This window comes from Mytilus galloprovincialis, chromosome 2 (assembly GCF_965363235.1).
Source record: "Mytilus galloprovincialis chromosome 2, xbMytGall1.hap1.1, whole genome shotgun sequence".
Taxonomy (NCBI): domain Eukaryota; kingdom Metazoa; phylum Mollusca; class Bivalvia; order Mytilida; family Mytilidae; genus Mytilus; species Mytilus galloprovincialis.
The window spans coordinates 42,327,354-42,347,945 of NC_134839.1; the positions used below are offsets into that span (position 1 = coordinate 42,327,354).

General features: G+C 32.9%; 1 protein-coding gene across 1 annotated transcript in view; it reads left to right on the forward strand.

The window, feature by feature from the left end:
* The window catches only part of LOC143063630 (uridine phosphorylase 1-like), a 40,563-nt gene extending 23,105 nt beyond the window's left edge, over window positions 1-17,458 (forward strand). Inside the window, exons 5-8 of the mRNA XM_076235876.1 lie at window positions 12,823-12,893; window positions 15,444-15,582; window positions 16,525-16,671; window positions 17,161-17,458. Of these exons, the coding sequence (XP_076091991.1) occupies window positions 12,823-12,893; window positions 15,444-15,582; window positions 16,525-16,671; window positions 17,161-17,318 (515 nt within the window). The 3' untranslated portion in view covers window positions 17,319-17,458. The remainder of the gene's footprint in view (window positions 1-12,822; window positions 12,894-15,443; window positions 15,583-16,524; window positions 16,672-17,160) is intronic.
* Window positions 17,459-20,592: the final 3,134 nt, after the last annotated feature.

Genomic DNA, 20,592 nt, shown 5'->3' on the forward strand with positions numbered 1-20,592 from the left:
AGTACATAGGTATAGGAAGATGTGGTATGAGTGCCAATGAATCAACTCTCCATCCAAATAACAATTTATAAAAGTAAACCATTATAGGTCAAGGTACGGCCTTCAACACGGAGCCTTGACTCACACAGAACAACAAGCTATAAAGGGCCCCAAAATTACAAGTGTAAAACCATTCAAACGGGAAAACCAACGGTCTAATCTATATAAAAAAACGGGAAACGAGAAACATGTATAAACTACACAAACAAACGACAATTACTGTACATCAGATTCCTGACTTAAGACAGGTGCAAACATTTGCAGCGGGATTAAACGTTTTAATGGAACCAAACCTTCTCCCTTTTACTGAGACAATATAGTATTACATCATAACATAGAAAACACACGATAAAATATCAATTGGAAGGCTTAACTCAATCAAAAAACGTAAATCAACACACTATGCACGAATAAATTTGAGATGCGATACCTGAATGCATATACATAGTGTATCCCTGTGTCCCTGTGATGAAAGTTGTAACTGGGAACTTTATCAATGGAAATTTTAAAACTGAATAGATTTTTCAATCCTCACTTTCTTCAGAAAAAAATATTGTCAACCTTTCTACATGTTCTAGCTGTTCTTTTGTTCATTCTTTGAATGTAGACTCAAAAGATACCCCCCCCCCCCCCAAAAAAAAAAAAAAAAAAAAAGAAGAAACAATGGCCGTCTTTCCCATCAGAGCTCTTCATCTCTTTGATAGAAGATCGTGAAAGGGATCGTGAAAGATCCGTTGCTACGAAGACGTTCAAATTATTTTCAATTATATATATTTTTTATTGGTATTGAGAAAAACTAGATTGGTCAAGATCCTCAATAAATTTGAGCATTTTAAAGTATTAATATTATCAGAAAATGAAAATAAAAAGAAATAACAACTACGGCAATAAGAAAAGACAATGGTCAACAAAACGCCGAAAAAAAATCCATACAATAGTTTATTCTCTATCTAAAGACCAGCAGAATTCGCTCATCTTTATATTTTTAAATGAATCAGTTATCAAAATAAATCTTACCTGTAATGATAAATCGGTGCCACGCAACTTCTGATATAACTGTAGGACTTAGTGCAGTCGCCAAAAAAGTAGATTTTATTTTATCCACCAATGTATGTATATTGTTATTACCCCGCAATTTACATCCGGCACTTGAAACTTTTGTTTAAGCATGAATCTCAAAGAGGAACCAAAAGTGAACTGTTACGCAAAAAGACAATCCATATTATCGCTTGCTCAAGATATAAATGGGTTACAGGAGATTTTATTTGTATAGGTACAAATTATACAAACAAATTATTATTTGTGCATTTGTGAACATGTTATTTGTATAATAGTTGGCTGATTGTAGGATGAAGGTTTTCATTACAATGTGAAGTACTTACTTATCACGAGTTATAGGATAACTACATTTTGTATATTGAAACCTATAATCTACATGTCCATCAGACAGGATTCACCCGACCTCGACTTTGCATCATTTCATGGATGAAGGTTTAGTTTAGTGGTCACTGCCGTCCGTATCGCGGATTCGTTAAGCTATATGATAACTGTCTGTTATTATGTGTAGATTTTCGACTTCTGCAAGGTTTCAAATAACATTGACCTCATTATCATGCATCATTTGGCAATGTTCGTTTTATGTTGTTTTGCCTTTTGTTTATATAAATGTATGATATAGCGCCACTGTATTTGGTGTATGGTGTACATGTCTGTCTGCATGTTTCATATATGACGTCAATTGAATTTGATATATTGAATGATAGCAAGATTTATTTGTCTGGCTGTCGGTCAGGGTTCATATACATTCGACCTTATGTTCCAAATTAATTGGCCAAACATAACTTTTATCCGGTACCAGAGCTTTCACAATCGTCTCGCAATACTTGACCACCGTTAGATATTCTTTCACGATCATTTCTCTCGTTAAACCGAATGACAACCGTGAACACCCTGCGAACAAGATAACCGCCACAATCAAACTTAGTTTAATGTCACACATTAGTGTATAGCTCCGACGTACGCCAGGAATGGTAAAAAATCATGTACGCTGCCAATATGCTAGTAATTTTGGATGCATTCAACCTGTCAATCACATCTGGATCGTGTGCACAACGAGCGTGTATTGGACTTACGTGAAGCGTACCTAAGCGTTTATCGGGCTTTATTAATTAATTGACCAAACATAACTTTTACATTTGTCAGTTTCTAAGGTACTGTAAGGATCGGAACACCTTTATTTGGTGTACGGGATGTTTGTAGAGATCTGTAAGGCATGTTTCATCTGACCTTGACCTCTTTTTATGAACCATGCGTATATGACACTTTTAGTAAAACCTTTAATATTACAGACGTTACAAAAATACACTATAATAAGTAAAGCAGAAGAGACATTTCAGCATTTGCGCTCTGGTATTCTTTAGTCTATAGTTATCTCATTGGAAATCAATCCACATCTGATACGTTGTATATAAGGATACATTGAACTCAAGAAAGTACTGTTGAACAAAATGTTGGTTATCGTTCAATCTCAAATTTTATGAAAGATGCTGTTTTTGGAAAGATTAGAACTTGTTCTAAATCTTTACTTAGGCACCAGCCTCCCTAACAACAGGACAGGTTAGCTACTGTTACTAAATGTATTCACACTGAAATATAGTTCCCTATGGTTCTGATATATGTGCACATAATACACATATAAACTGAAAAAAACTGGGTATATTATTGGAGCAGTTCATTCAAGAATGTATGTCATTAAGGTGTGTTGATGTGCTTTTAAAAAACATTTTGATTAGGTAACTGGGTATTGATTCAACTAGTATGATTGACAACTGTCATTATCACTAAACAATCAGAGACGAGGTGAACCTTTAATTACAATGCCCCCCCCCCCCCCCCCCCACCTCCTAAACTGCCAATCAAATTGACCACATTACCTATCAACCTCAGTCTTACATAATTATACAGACCACTCAATATAATTCTTAATACACAAGTATTTGACCTCATAATTGAATACACAAATGTGTATATTAGATGTTTGATATTTATAAGGATGATAGATTTATTTATTGCCAATTACTTTTGATCTACATTACATAAAGTGATTCTGTAAATTATATCTGAAAGATAAATGATTAATTGATTAACAAGATCTTAAAAAAATGAAATATGAATATAAATATGAATAAATAAAAGGTATTCAAGTAAAGCCTATAATTTACTTGATAAATTTCCAATAATCATCTGTAATTAATCAACAATTAAATAAGGACACTTTTTTTTATCAGGAATTGGCTTGAAACAGTTTAAAAATTTTAAAACTTTTAATTATAACAAACCATTGTTTATTAGTTTATTTCCCATCAATCATTATGTCTATTTTAGTCATTTGAATTTTTATTAGAAGTGAATACATATGTTTGCAATCAAGAAAGAATCCACATTTCAATAAGATAAGTTTTTTAATTGGTTACGTTGAAAAAGTATATTTTCAATGCCCTGTGTTGAAAAATACTTTAAAAATTCATCAAAAGGCACTCTAAAACTTTTAATCTTCAATGCCCTATAACCTCTGTTTCAACTTATAAAATGCCCCATAACAACATTTTTCAATTTTGTTTGTTGACACTTTAAAGAACTTTTTAAGATGTTGGTCTAGATTTATGTCTTACAAGGATAGTTGGTAACATTTACTAGAAGAATTTTTGCATTTTTTTGTTTTTTTGAAACATGTTCAGAACCGGCAACATATGATAAGATATAAACAGCAGTTTAAATAAAATTGTGCAAATTAAGAGACCCATATTATTTAATTTGAGCTCATTTTATAGATCTTCATACTGGAAAAGCAAGTTTCCTTCTAAAGACCTGCTGTAAATGAAATTTTCAGCAATAGTGCTTTATAAATGTTCATTTTTCCCCACCATACCTTAATATGAAATAATTCAAACTACTCTTCTAATCTTTCCATGAGTGATTTCCATCACTTTGATTGCTATAAGTTTTTGGTTGATGGTTAACATTTTGGTTTAAACATTACATACCCATTGGCTTAATAGTGGTGGTCTGCCTGAATTGCACTAGATTGATTCTCAGAGCTGATTTTTTCACACTGACTTTGGCACGTTTTTAGTTTTGTTTTTTTATAACTTTCGAAGTAAAGTGTGTTGGATGTGTTGTTTAATAACTTTCGACGTAAAGTGTGTTGAAAGTGTTTTTTAATCACTTTCAACTTAAAGTGTAACAGTTGACGTCGCGTACGGTGTTGGTGTTAGTTTTGGTAACGTTAGTTTGACGTTATTTTTCATGCATTGTATAAATAACGTCGTACTTTTTTCATTTCGTGCAGCTCAATCATACAGCATAATTTATATAAGCGGTTTGCTTGACTTGCTACGTATAGAACCGAAATGCAAAAGCGGCACATATTTTTAAGTACAGTTAAATTAAAACAGAAAATAATATTCATTTTAATTAGTATCCCCTTGGAGCAAAGATATTTTCTCATTCTTTTGATTGAAACAGGATATTTAAAAAAAAAGTTTAAACCACTGTCTTTTCTGTTGCTTTTTCTTTTAGTTTAAACATATTTATTTATAGTGGATTGGGGAAACAAGTTATTACAACCGTTTCCACTTTGAGGGTGCGAGTGCTTCCATGTAGCCTTAGCCTGTGCTCTTTTCGAAATCTAAAAGGGTGACTTTTACGTGCAAGAGATGTTGCTCTCTCTTAACACGGGTCAGTCATTTATCGCCCCCTTCCGACGGACTATCATTGTTTCACAAGACCATCATACTTGCAAATGGTGTCAAGGGCTTATTCTTCATGTATTGAATTTTAAAAGAATCAACAGTTGAAAGCAAATGCAAAATTAACCACAATAAAATTAATTTAATCAAATTTGCCAATTTCATCAACAAAAACTACTAGGGGACATTTTAACGCAGACATTAGAGCCCATTTTAGCGCAGGATTAATCCGTTCAGCTGTATTTTCGATAGCCCATTTTAGCGAAAACTTTCCTAGTTGAATAATATTAAAACCGTGAGCATTAATTTATGCTGGCTTCATATTAAAGTTGTATGTATATGTTCACTTTGGTTCATCAAAGAAATAAAAGTAGTTCTATAGTTGTCACTCAGCTATTTACGTTTGTCTTAATACTATCATCTAATTGCAAACAACAACGTATATAAAAATACAATGTATAGACGAATGTGCACCACAATCTAGACATGATGAAGAGAAAAATCAGTTCCTACTGCAACTTTATGAACAGTATTGTACAGGGGGTTCAAGGCTAGAACGGACTTTTAAAATTTGATTTTAAAATTTTAATGTTATATTTTAATGGACATGATATTTTTTAAATTGTGCTGTCATGCTTCTATTTAAAAAAAAATATTTTTCATTAATCATTAATCATAAAATGGATTAAATCATTACTCTAAAATGGGCATTGATAATTTCCATTTTCGCTCGAATGGGTTAAAAATCTTGGGCTAAAATGGGCTTTACTTTGGCGCTATAAAACGTTAGATTTTTTTCTCTAAAATGTCCTACCAAGGCGCTAAAATATCCTCCGCCGAAACAGATATAGATATTAATTTTAATTAGATTCGATAAGAATCTGTTAAGATATTGTATCAAAAAAAAAATATATATATAAAAAAAGTTATGGTTTTGCATGATTAAATATTTGCTACAGAAGTCTTTGAGGGCCATGCACTTTTTTCAATTTGATATAACAAATAAATTGTAATATAACAGATTATCAATTTGATATAACAAATTATGATAATTTGAAATAAAAATTTATAAATTTGATTTATCAGATCCCTTTTGCACTGATTGTGCATGGGTTTTCCCTTCTAGATTTCGCGCATGGGTCTTTGTTTTAAATAAAAAGTGTGAAAACAAACTAAATGTTGAAATAAATATATAAAAAATGCAAGGATGAACTTAATTATGTTTCATAAATCCTTGTATGTGCCCATCGAAATTGATAAAGAAGCATGCCAGGATTTTGAGGAAGGGGAAGCATTTTTTATCCTTGCATGTTCCTATGTCCCTAGAAACACACTATCCATTCTTTCTGATTTGAAAATGTGCAATATAAATTGATCCTTTTTCTATTATAATGGTTCGTTCTAAGACACCAGGTCCCATGTACTGTATGGAGAACGTTCAAACTAGTCCCCCAAACTGCCTCAAAATAATAGATAAAAGGGGAGGGAGAGGGTTTCAGAAAAATTTAACCTGTTAAGAAAGTTTTAAATAAGCATTCAATGACATATTTGTCGCTGGACGTCAGATAAACAATGAATCAATACACAAATAAATGCGCCAATATGGGTTACGCAATGTTTCAATCAATCTAATTATTATACATGTAATTAAATTATGCTATTGGTAGAGAAATTGACAATTTGTTATATCAAATTGACACTTTGTTATATCAAATTGACAATTTGTTATATCAAATTGACAATTTGTTATGTCTAATTGATCATTTGTTATATCAAATTGATAATCTGTTATATCGAATTCATAATTTGTTATACCAAATTGATAATCTGTTATATCAAGTTGATAATTTGTTATATCAAATTCATTATCTGTTATATCAAATTGGAAAAAGTTAATTAGCATGGCACGTATTTAGGCTTCCGTAATTTGCGACGTTAGGCACTACATTTCAAGTTTTACAGAACGTAACGTCAAAACAAGTAAAAACGCATGGTGTGACATTATGACTAGACAAAAGTAGTCGCTGACTGTGTCATTAATACTTCCGACATGTGATCGAAAATGGACTAAAAAAAATCCCTGAACAGTAGATTATGTTATATAGTATTTTTTTGTGCTATTATAATTTCAAATCTTCCCCCTCCAAAACTGTATAATATGACTTATCATACTTGTAACAAAAATGTAAAAAACGGCGTTTTGTGACATTTTGACTAGACAAAAACAAAAAGATCGCGTTTATTTTTTTTTCAATATTTTCTCTTAAAACTTCGACACAATGTTTTGTCATACACTTAAAAAAAATGTTTTCACGTTTGAATAAAATTTCATATCGTAGAAAAGACTGCAAATGCCTATTACTTTTCATAAGACACTTAACAAATACGCCACAACGTCAGAAAACGGCGAGTGTGACATTTCAACGGATTTAATAAAATGAACAATTTAGGACATAATTTAAACAATACTTACTAATTGAAGACATGAAAAGTTGTATATTTATTGTACAATTTTGACACAGGAAGGGTGAATATGTAAATTCTGGTTTGAATCTGCAGCATTCGTTCGAATTTTGAAGAGCTCCAAAAAAAAATGTGAGATTTGGGTTTTGTGACAGAAACACAAATTTCAAAAAATCATTAATTCTGCCACGATCTTTTGAAATGTTGTAACAAAACTTTTTATTTTTTTTCCTTAATATATACGGAATAAAAAGATATATCATTTTCGGAATAATCTATTTGAATTACCTTTTAAAATCACTCTTAACTTCACCCCTATCCATATTTTTTTTCTGTTTTCGGCATGACCACAAAACAAAGTGAACTTTTCGTCCTGGTCAGACGCGTCCAGTTAACGATGATGTCATAAATAAAACATACACCATTAACACCAAAGACTACTCTTGCTAGGAGTACAACTTTTTTTTAATAAGTTTAAAAAAGGACAAGAATAACTTCAAAGCAACGCTGATCATATGTCGCGGTGTTACTTGTCTACACGTTCAAAATCAGTGTTATTAGGGATCATTCGAGTAACAAAATGAAAAAAAAGTATTGATTTTAAGGCATATTCCATTTCTACTTTTAATTACGCACATTTTGATATATACATTTATACAGTTATCAATTCCGAAACTTCTAACAAATGCAATAAAGGCGAACTGGAAAGCAAAACCCTCATTATCACCAACACCGTACGCGACGTTGTTGAATTTAAAAAAAAATGATAGCTTTAATATGTTCAGTTTTATCAAAATAGTTGCAGGCTTCAACCAGTTGCAGGTATATCAAGTGGTAAAAGAAATATTGATTTCTGAATACTAGTATTAAGTCTGGTCACGCATTTCTTCCACGATCAAAATAATGCGTTGTTTGATCTTTCACGATCAAGTTTGATGAAAATTCAACAAAATTCAAGTTTTTCATAAACACATTAACTGTTTTAAGGGAAGAGCATACTTTTATTTTACTGTACTATCAAATACACCACAGATTAAATTTCAAATATGTCTTGATATATTGAAATATGACCATTATAGGTACAAATAATGTGATTTTTAAAATTAATTCCATAGACATGCATTGCGCCTTTTGTGTTTTGTTCATAAAGTACTGCATATTTTCTTTATCTTATCGCACAGTAATGTCGAGGAAGTTGAACCATTTTGACAGACATGTTTTTTTGTTTGGATTTGTTCCGCGTTTTGAAAATTAAGCGATTTTTTCACAGATTCTGGACTATAATTTACATTAAATATCTTTCACGATCCGGTACCAGAGCTTTCACGATAGTCTCGCAATACTTGACCACCGTTAGATATTCTTTCACGATCATTTCTCTCGTTAAACCGAATGACATCCGTGAACACCCTGCGAACAAGATAGCCGCCACAATCAAACTTAGTTTAATACCGGCGTCACACATTAGTGTATAGCTCCGACGTACGCCAGGAATGGTAAAAAATCATGTACGCTGCCAATACGCTAGTAATTTTGGATGCATTCAACCTGTCAATCACATCTGGATCGTGTGCACAACGAGCGTGTATTGGACTTAGGTGAAGCGTATCTAAGCGTTTATCGGGCGTTGAAGTAACGTATGTTGGCGTATATCAGGCGTTTGTCTAACGTAGATGGAATGCACGCTACGAAGGAAAAAAAGTATCTTGAACGTATTTGAGACGCGTCCCGGTCGTATTCGTAAACATTCTAAATAATTTATGTCAATAAAAATTGAATTAATCTAATATTCGAATTTGAGTCGAATCGGAGAACATGAACTTTACAGCTAGCGCCCTGTTAATTCATTGTGTGAAACTGCTTATTAATTCTTTCAACTATTCTGTGACCTATTGTATTTTTTCTGATTATTTTTTCTTCTTCAGCCACATTTGTTTCGTGCCGTTTTGTTGTTTCGCAAGACTGTCACTTAGATTTTTGCATAAGAAATCGAACAGTTATTGCGCTTTTGAGACTGACCCTGTTTAGTTGAAGACTTTTTCGCTCACCTGACCTGAAGGTCATGTGAGCTTTTCTCATCACTTGGCGTCCGTCGTCCGTCGTCCGTCGTCTGTAAACTTTTACAAAAATCTTCTGCTCTGAAACTACAGGGCCAAACTTAACCAAACTTGGCCACAATCATCCTTGGGGTATCTAGTTTAAAAGATGTGTCCGGTGACCTGGCCATCAAACCAAGATGGCCGCCATGGCTAAAAATAGAACACAGGGGTAAAATGTATATTTTGGCTTATATCTTTGAAACCAAAGCATTTAGAGCAAATCTGACATAGGGGTAAAATTGTTGATCAGGTCAAGACAATTTCAGACGATTCGGACAACCTGTTGTTGGGTTGCTGCCCCTGAATTGGTAATTTTAAGTAAATTTTGCAGCTTTTGGTTATTATTTTGAATACTATTATAGATAGAGATAAACTGTAAACAACAATAATGTTCAGCCAAGTAAGACCTACAAATAAGTGAACATGACCAAAATTGTCAGTCAACCCCTTAAGGAGTTATTGCCCTTTATAGTCAATTTTTAACAACTTTTCGTCATTTTTTGTAACTTGTACAAAAATCTTCTTCTCTGAAACTACTAAGCCAAATTTAACTAAACTTGGCCACAAATAGTTTTTAAAAATGTGTCCGATGACACCGCCTACCAAACAAAATGGCCGACATGGCTAAAATTAGAACATAGTGGTAAAATGCTGTGTTTGCTATATATCTTTAAAACTAAGACATTAAGAGCAAATCTTAGATTTAAATGTCCATCAGAATAAGAAATATCCCCTCACAAATTTTCAGATGAATCCCACAACCCGTTGTTGGGTTGCTGCCCTAAAATTGGTAATTTAAAGGAAATTTTGCAGTTTTTGGTTATTATCGTGAATACCATTATAGATAGAGATAAACTGTAAACAGCAATAATGTTCAGCAAAGTAAGATCTACAAATAAGTCAAATGACCAAAATTGTCAGAGGACCCCTTAAGGAGTTATTGCCCTTTATAGTCAATTTTTAACAACTTTTCGTCATTTTTGTAACTTGTACAAAAATCTTCTTTTTTAAAACTGGGCCAAATTAAACCAAACTTGGCCACAATCATTACTAGGTTATCTATTTTAAAAAAATTGTCTAATGACCCCGCCTACCAACCAAGATGGCCGACATCAGTAACTACAGTAACAGGTGAGCGACACAGGCTCTTGAGAGCCTCTAGTTATTGTTATCTCCCTAAACACTGTTTTCTTTGTCATGAGATCTCCTCCGTAACTGTAAAAGTAAGCGACAAATTTATTTTACCAAACTGTTTGCTACACCTCAGGGTTTTTTGTCTTATTTTGACGGAAGCGATACAAAAACTCCTTATGAGATTTATTTCCTCTTCTGTATTTGAAATAAGGAATATATAAATGTATAGCATGAATGGTAAGTGATAGAGACCTAAGGTATATTGATTTGATGTCCTTGGTTCATTAAAATCAAAATTGATGCCAAGGTCAAAGGTCAAGGTCATATTCTAAATTGTGACTCTTTCTTGTTACATAATCTCTGTCACTTTAAATGAAAGAACGAATGAAAAAGTTTGCCTAATTGAGATTAAGATGGGATACATTAGTTTGAAATAAACCCAATAACATCTTTTTGGAGTTATTGTCCCTGAAATGATTCTATTTGAGGTAAATGGATTATTACTTCAAATTTGTACATGATAAAGCCATCGGGTCTTTTGCAAACTGTTGATTGACATATGACCTTGAAATGTCAACCGGAAGTTACCTTGAATAAACAGGAAGTAGCCATATTTGCACTTTTTTCTTAACAACTATATAAATATTTTTTTATGCATACATAAACCTATCATTGAGACCAGAAGTACCTATAATCTTCTTCAAATATTGCAGGCAAAAGTATATAGAAACCATATATATTAAGAATCAATGTGAATAAAGCTGTCCTGTGAGACCGTAAGTGACATTTTTTAAACCGGAAAATGACTATTATCTCCCTTATTTTAGGAATAAATATATCGAAACATTTATTCAATAAATCAGTATGAAGAAAACTATGCTTGGACGCCAATATTGTGACTTTGAGTAAACCAGAAGTTTCTTCTCATCACTAATTTTGAAAAAAAAATATGTGGACAAGTTGTCGGTGCCATAGATCTACAGTTTTACGGCCTTGTCCGTCGTTCCGTCATTCCACAACAAACCATTATACGGTCTTTTTTTTATAAACGCCTTCAGATATTGGGTTGATTTTTGGTATGCGAGTTAACCATGATTAGTTAAAGATTAAGATTAAGTTTCATTGCGCTCCGCTGATTTTTGCCGAAATCAATAAGGGTTTAAAGACTTTAAAAATTGTTGAAAGTCACAGTTATATGCACTTTTTTCTATACGGCTTCAGATTTTGAGCTGATTTTCACATGTGTTGTTGAAATTTTAGATTTTTTCAACATTTTGAGACGGGGCCACTCGTGTCGTTTCGACACATCTGGTTAATTTTTATTTTGTAAATCTTTAATTATCATGATTTATGATAAATAATAATACCTTCGATATCGTCTTTTTTTATGACGCGACATCCAGAAGGGTCATACCTTATGAAGAATTAAGTATTAAGAGTTCACTTGTTAATTACCCCGACCCCATGAGTATATACCCATACGGTCATGACCATACATGTATGGTCCAAATACTCATATGGTCCGGAACATACATATGTATATATAATTCGTCTAAATAGCAGCTTCTCTTATCCCAGGCATAAATTACCTTAGCCGTATTTGGCACAACTTTTTTGAATTTTGGATTCTCAATGCTCTTCAACTTTGTACTTGTTTGGCTTTATAACTATTTTGATATGAGCGTCACTGATGAGTCATGTAGACGAAACGCGCGTTTGGCGAATTAAATTATAATCCTGGTACTTTTGATAATTATTAACAATGTTAGATCTAAATTTGCGTAAGAAAATTTTTGTTCATCCCTGGTTGTGATTCGAACTCATGCTACTGCGATATCGTGGCACCAAATCGCCTTGCACTATTTCCGGCGCGCTAGACCACTCGACCACTTAGGCACGATAAAAATCGAGCTTTCGGTGGCCGGGTTTTACCTAGGCTTTCCTTGTCATTTATCTAGCGTCGTAACACAGTACATGCATGATATATAAGAAGTAAAGATGGAATAATACAGTTCAGCTGAATTGTCTATCGTAGAGGATCTAAAAACTAATATAGGATGCAGTCATAGAAATAGTTATACTCTGTACCAGTGACAACTCTACGACAGATTTTATTCATCACAATATGTTTAAAATGGTAGATCCTAATTAGATTAACCTCTCACTTGTATGACGGTCGCATAAAATTCCATTATATTGACACGATTGTGTGAGTAAAACAAACAGACATTATGGGTAAAAATCGCGAAAAAATGGGGTACAGCAGTCAGTGACCAAGGGATAATAATGACATATTTTAGAACAAACAGAGTTTGAGTGAATTGTTGATTTTGTTTCAGGTTTAGAACCAGGAACAGTTGTACTGACAGAAAAAGCAGTCGATGGAGCATTCCAGCCATTCTTATCCACGGTACTTAATTTACATACTTGTTTTAGGAGTCTAATGTTCGGTCGAAACTCTTTATGTGATATTCAAGCTGAAGTATGATACACGTAGTTATATATGCTGTACAGTGTAAGGGTTTAGTTGCTTAAGTTCGATGATTTTGTTTTTCAACGATGTTTCAGTCCGTTCAGTGATAGTATGAGCAACTTAAATAAGTTGTGACCTATGCTATATAATAAATAAAAATTCAATCATTCAAACTGGAATAAGAATACAAAGACCGTTCGTCCCTATGAAAGAATTTTAACTAAGAAGTAGATAAAAACAAGTAGTAATATCCGCATTGTATGATGTGATTTAGAATTCTATTGGCAAACTGATTGCGATCAGCCGAGGCTTGGGTTCTAAATATAAATAAGTAAGAATTAAATTTTTAGCTGGTAAACACAAATTCGGTCTCCTGGTATAACAAAGATACGATGCGCTGTACCATAATAGTGCTAAAGCCATGACTAAAAATAGAACATTGGAATATTGGCTTATATCTCAAAAACATAATGAGCAAATCTGACATGGGGTAAACGTGTTCATTATTGAAGTTATATCAGCCCTGAAATTTTCAGATGAATCTAATAACCCATTGTTGGGTTTCTGCCACTAAATTTGTAATTTTAAGAAAATTTTGCAGTTTTTAACCTGATTTTCGAAGGAAATATCCGTCATTAGTCCCCAACCGACGAGGTCCGTTTGTCTGTCTTTAAGCATGAATATAATTGGTCTGTCTTTCGTCAGTCCGACAAATCAATTTTCCAAACTTTTTTTCTTCATGCTTAAAGACATTGATTTGATATTTAATGTATAATAATTTGTTTAATCATGACAAGTTATAGATCAATTTCAAATTTGATGATTTTGTGCAATGGTCCTTGGATTTTGAAACAATCACTTAATTAGAATATAGCAAAGTGCTCTCGACCAATGAAACTGTAGGATTTGGTGTCTCTTAATTGTGAAGAATGAATGTAAATCATGTTCCTAGTAAAGCACGGTTAACTCACTTGTCCATGCATAGAGTCGATGATATAGAAAATAATTTAGAGTCTTTGATGAAAAGGAGCACTGAAATGGAAACGAGCGCTGAAAACATGGGTCACTTAATGCACAAAGTGGTGGATAGGTGTAAAGAAAACATTTCAAACATAACAAGTTTGAAAACTGCAGAATTGCGATAGAAAGATCGTAATGACAACGTAGATTTCAGATTGAGTAACACTGAAGATGATGTTATCGGGCTAAAGTGGCTCTCAATGAAAACCATCCTAATCTTTACTGGAATTCAATTTCACTCGGAAGAAAACAAAGAAGATACACTTAATTCCTTTATTAAATAAAAGTTTAAAATTGACAAAAAAATCAACTTCGTTACAGTTCACAGATTCGGGAAAAGAGGTCGCTGAGGTAATCGTCCGATTTTGGCAAAATTCATTTCAACTAAGGACAAAGAAATTGTATTAAAAAATGGATTCAAATTAAAGGGGACACATTTTGGAATACAAGAACAATTTCCAAAAAAAATAGAACAAAAAAGAAAAATATTATACCCGGTGGTAAAACAGGCCAGAAGAGAAAAGAGGAAAGTGCTATTGGTTAGAGACAAGCTGTATATCGATTGTAATTTTTCAAACCGAATATGGAAACATCTAGATCTGGAAACGGAAAACTACAATACGCATGTGCCGATAGTATCGTGCATCTGCAAAATATACAACAATACTGTCACAAAAGGCTAACACCAAATCATGAATCTGAATCTTCACACCTCTTAACTAACATGTGCTGTACATGAAAGCAAGTTATTCAATTCAAAAATGAAATGGAAACATAATTTCGTCAAAATATTACTTTGCTATCAAACTTTTTATTTTATAGACAATCCGGTACATATTTAAATATTTATATGTAAACCTCGTGTTTCACAGTTGTGACTGAGGGTAACTTTGTTGTTATTATTTTCTGTATAAGGTTATCGGAATAAACTTAGCTTTAGTAAGGGATTATCCTATTATTTGGATCTATTTACAGTTCAAAACAAAGAGTTACTATAAATGAGTTACAATTGTCCCAAAGCACATTTATCAGATTGAAAGGATTTATATCAGTGATTGAATCTGACTAAAAGTTGTCTTGTAAAACCAACAAAAAAATCTAAATAAGTTATAAGTTGAAGTTTACTGGTGCAGTAAAACTTATACCTCGAATGTCATTATGAATAAATTATTAACTTCAAATTACTAAAACAAATATACAATTTCAACAGCAATGCCAGAACCCCCCCCCCCCCGGACCCCCACCCCCCAAAAAAAAATAATAATTTAAACTACAAATCCACTTTGATCTTTAGCTTTCCAAAACTTTAATTACTGAATAGTTGGGAAGAATAGTTAACTTCCATTATTCCGATGAAATAATAATAAAAAAAGGATTTGGATATATTTTTTAGAGTCATTTTATTATATTTCCTTATTTACTTATGTTACTTTAAACGCTGCTTTAACTATTCAACATATATTTTAGACTATTCTCGGTAAGAAAGTGCAAAGACCTGCATATGTTGAGAAACCTCTTTTAGAAGAACTGCTTAGCTGTTCAGAAATTACAGACGACTTTAAAACTGTCACCGGTACAACGATGTGCACTGATGATTTTTATGAAGGTATGCATACTTCATGAGGTACTTTATATATTCCTAGGAAACGTAGATTTTATGAAGGTATTAACGGATCATTTTACATCAATAGCATTTCCTATCATGATTTTCTTGATAGAGGGTTACTGCTCACAAGGAAGATATTAAACCAAGAGTTCCAAATGGTGAAGTTGAAATCATCCCTTCGTAAATTTTACGGACGCCATCACAAGTTGGTTGATCGTTATGGAATAACCGTTTCACAAATGATATCGGATATGTTCCTTACGTCGTAACTACAATCCCCTTCCCTTTCATGAATGTGACCTACCGAATTAGACTATTTGCCGGATTTGTAATCACAAAAGCAACACGACGGGTGCCACATGTGGAGCAGGATCTGCTTACCCTTCCGGAGCCCCTGAGATCACCCCTAGTTTTTGGTGGGGTTCGTGTTGTTTATTCTTTAGTTTTCTATGTTGTGTCATGTGTACTATTGTTTTTCTGTTTGTCTTTTTCATTTTTAGCCATGGCATTGTCAGTTTGTTTTAGATTTATGACTTTGACTGTCCCTTTGGTATCTTTCGTCCCTCTTTCAATAGATTTTATTGAGAATATTTTAAGACCTGGTCTAGGGATAAATATTAAGAAAGGTATTGCTTTAGGAAAAATCGTTTAAATAATTAAACGCATTGAAAGCCCTTTACTCTGAAATATAGTATCATCTAGTATACTATTTTGAAAAAAAGAAACAAACAGTAAAAGGAAAAGGGTTTATATTGTATTTCTATCAACTAAATAGTTACTATAAACTTTTCACAATTGACGAATAGGTCTCGGTCATCACAGCATTTGTATTTGATATCAGTAACTTACTTTAAATGTAATATTTTACAATATAGGTTAATTTATTTAAAAGATTCATTCAAATATGATATCGAATTTTGATTTTACATTGATATCAAACAGGACAAGCCAGATTAGATGGAGCTTTTTGTGACTATGACGAAGACGATAAAATGAAATTTCTGAATAACGTGAAAGCAAAAGGCGTTTGTAATATTGAAATGGAATCTCTTGGATTTCTTGCCATGTGTAATCATGCAGGAGTACCAGGTAAATATCGTATACCATTTATCGTTCTAGAGGATAAATTCTATACTTTTATTTGATATTAGAATCTTTAAGAAAGATTAAACATATACCCTATGTCATAAGATCGTTTTTAATAAACCAACATGATTGATATATGTTTGATATACGCATAGAGACGAATATTTCAGGTATATATTCAAGACTTAACAGGTTACACATCAAAACAATACATTAACGTTTAGTGCAGTGGATGAAAGAACCAAAATTCATTTCCTTGTACAACTGGAAAAAAAGAAGATTAAAACATATCAGTGCAATCAATATGAAAGAAGATCATGAAATGGATATATTTTTTCAAAACTGTGATGGTCACATGGCAGCTGATTTCTTCAAGTTTGAAGTGCAAAAGTTCTTTAAATGAAGCATGATTTGCCTTTGTTGAATAGGATTAATAGATGAAATGAGTGTCGAGTTTCCATTTTTATTAACATCTGATTTCTTATATTGCAGGAGCAGTTGCATGTGTAACTTTACTTGACAGACTTAAAGGCGACTTCGTCAGTACGGATTTCAGTCTTCTAAAATCCTGGCAACATAGGGCACAAAAACTCGTACTAAGATTCATCAAGCGACGGATAACTCAACAAAACAGACACAAAAATGGTTAAATCCTCTCTGTTGTGAAATATCAACAAACTTCCAATTTAAAAGATAAAAGAAGACAGTATTAAGCTCTGACAAGATATTTCTATTGTTTGAAATCTTAATATTTCAAGTAGATTCCTCTAATGAAAGCCAAAAACGTTCACATATTTCTTGACTATTACCTGTTATGAATTAGTTATATATTTTGTACACACATATGTATACTCTAGTTTATATATATATATATATATATAATTGTAAGTACGTCTTAGTCAGTTACAACTCTACAATAGATTTATCCATCGGATCATCAGTAATGATGGAGATACATGGCTGTGTACATTATGTATATACAACTCGTCTAAACATCAACCCAACAATGTTAGATCTGTAAATTTGCTTTCGCAAATTGTTTGTTCTTCCCTCGCCGGGATTCGAACCCATGATATATCGTGACACCAAATCGCCTGCATTGTAGCCGTCCCGCTAGACCACACGACCACCTAGGCTTCACAAAAATAAAGCTTTCGGTGGCCGTGTGTTACCTTTCCTCGTCAGTTTAAATCTAGCGTCGTACTACAGTACATGATATATAAGGCATGGATATGTTATTGGTACAGATCAGCTCAATTATCTATAGTAAAGGATCCTACAAATTAATGCAAGATACAGTCACAGAAAATAATTATATTTATAAGTACGTCTACGTCAGTGACAACTCTACAACAGATTTATCCATCGGATAATATAATTATTTTCTGTGACTGTATCTTGCATTAATTTGTAGGATCCTTTACTATAGATTATTGAGCTGATCTGTAACAATAACATCTCCATGCCTTATATATCATGTACCGTAGTTAACCATGTTGTCTTAACAATCGGGATAAGCGAGAAAGGTTTCGAATAATTTTGGCGGGAACAGGCTCGCGAGGGTAAAAAAGGAATATCCAAAATGGCATATACCATGGTATTTTAGGCAAATTCACCGGCAGTGGCGAAAAAAAGACAAATTATTTTGAAATGAGGAAAAAAAGTTAGAAGGTGCAACAAATACACTGGTTCTGAACCAATCAAAATGCAGCATTCTTACATAAGGTGTAATTATATTATATATAGAGGTAAACTGTAAACAGCAATAATGTTCAGCAAAGTAAGATCTACAAATAAGTCAACATAACCAAAATTGTCAGTTGACCCCTTAAGGAGTTATTGCCCTTTATTAGCTCACCAACGCCCGAAGGGCCCAATGTAAGCTTATGCCATCACTTGGCGTCCGTCGTCGTCTTCTGTCGTAAACTATTTAAAAAATCTTCTCCTCTGAAACTACTGGGCCAAATACCTTCAAATTTAAATAAATGTTCCTTAGGGTATCTAGTTTATAAACTGTATCCGAAATTTTTATCCATCGTCAAACATAGCCGCCATGCCTAAAAATAGAACATAGGGGTCAAATGCAGTTTTTGGCTTATATCTCAAAAACTAAAGCTTTAAGAGCAAATCTGACATGGGGTAAAATTGTTCAGTTGGTCAAAATGTATCAGCCCTGAATTTTTCAGACGAATCGAACAACCCTTAGTTTGGTTGCTGCCACTAAATTTTAAGTTTTAAGGAAATTTTGCAGTTTTTTGTTATCTTGAATATTAGTATAGAGATATATAAACTGTAAACAGCAAAAATGTTCAGCAAAGTAAAATCTTCCAAAAAGTTCATAAGATCAAAATTGTCAATTGACCTCTTCAGGAGTTATTGCCCTTTAAAGACAATTTTACACAATTTGTTCATCAAGTTTGCTAACATTTAAAAATCTTCTCCTCTAAAACTACGTAGCCAAATACCTTCAAACTTTAAAAATGTGCCTTAGGGTATCTAGTTTATAAATTTTATCCGGAGTTTTGATCCATGGACAAACATGGCTGCCATGTCTAAAAAAAGAACATAGAGGTCCAATGCAGTTTTTGGCTTAAATCTCAAAAACTAAAGCTTTTACAGCAAATCTTACATGGGGGTTAAATTTTTCAATTGGGTAAGATCTATTAGCCCTGAAATTTTCAGACGAATCGAACGACCCATTGATGGGTTGCTGCCACTAAATTGTTAGTTTTAAGGACATTTTGCAGTTTTTTGTTATTATTTAGAATATTATTATAGATAGATATAAACTGTAATCAGCAATAATGTTCAGCAAAGTAGGATCTGCAAACAAGTTAATATGACCAACATTGTCAATTAACCCCTTAAGGAGTTTTTGCCCTTTAAAGACAATTTTTCACAATTTGTTCATCAAGTTTGCTGACATTTAAAAACGTTCATCTTTGAAAATCAGGTGAGCGATTCGATTCAGGCTCTTGAGAGCCTCTTGTAATTAATATGTCGTAAATTTTTGTGAACTTTTACAAAAATCTTCATCTCTGAAACTACTAAGATAAATTTAACCAAACTTTTCCCCAATCATCATTAGGGTATCTTGTTTTAAAAATGTGTCCGATGACCCTACCCGCGAACCAAAATGGCTGACATGGCTAAAAATAGGACATAGGGTAACCGATGTCTCATATCTCTGAAACCAAAGTATTTAGAGCAAATATGTTAAAGGTAAAATTGTTTATTAGTTCAAGATCTATCTGTCCTGAAATTTCAGACCAATCGGGCAACCCGTTGTTGGGTTGCTATCTCTGAATTGGTAATTTTAAGAAAATTTTGCTGTTTTTGGTTATTATCTTCAATATTATAGATTTATCATAGAGAAATTTTAAACGGCAATAATGTACAGAAAAGTAAGATCTACAAATAAGTCAACATAACCAAATTGGTCAATTGACCCCTTAAGGAGTTATTGGCCTTTATATGTAATTTTTAACAATTTTCATAAATTTGTAAATTTTGTAAATGTTTACAAATATTTTCCTCTGAAACTACTGGGTCAAACAGCAAGTACGTTCAGAAAAGTAAGACCTACAAACACATCACATAACTCCGAAACACAATTGTGTCATGAATCCATCTGTGTTCTTTGTTTGATATGCTCATAGACCAAAGTGAGCGACACAGGCTATTTGGGGCCTTAACTTTTGTCATTTTTCTTTTTAATTAGATAAACTATGACCGGGAAAAAATATTGCCTATTCCAAGAAAAAAACATTTCAATGCTAGTTCTGTTCGCTCTTTTATAAAGTTTTTCCTCCTTTCCGTTGAAAGACCTATTGGCTTTGTTCAAATTATTAGGTCTTTCCACTTTTCCGTAGACAGACCTTTTGGTTTTTTTCTGATTATTAGGTCTTTCCACTTTTCTGTGAA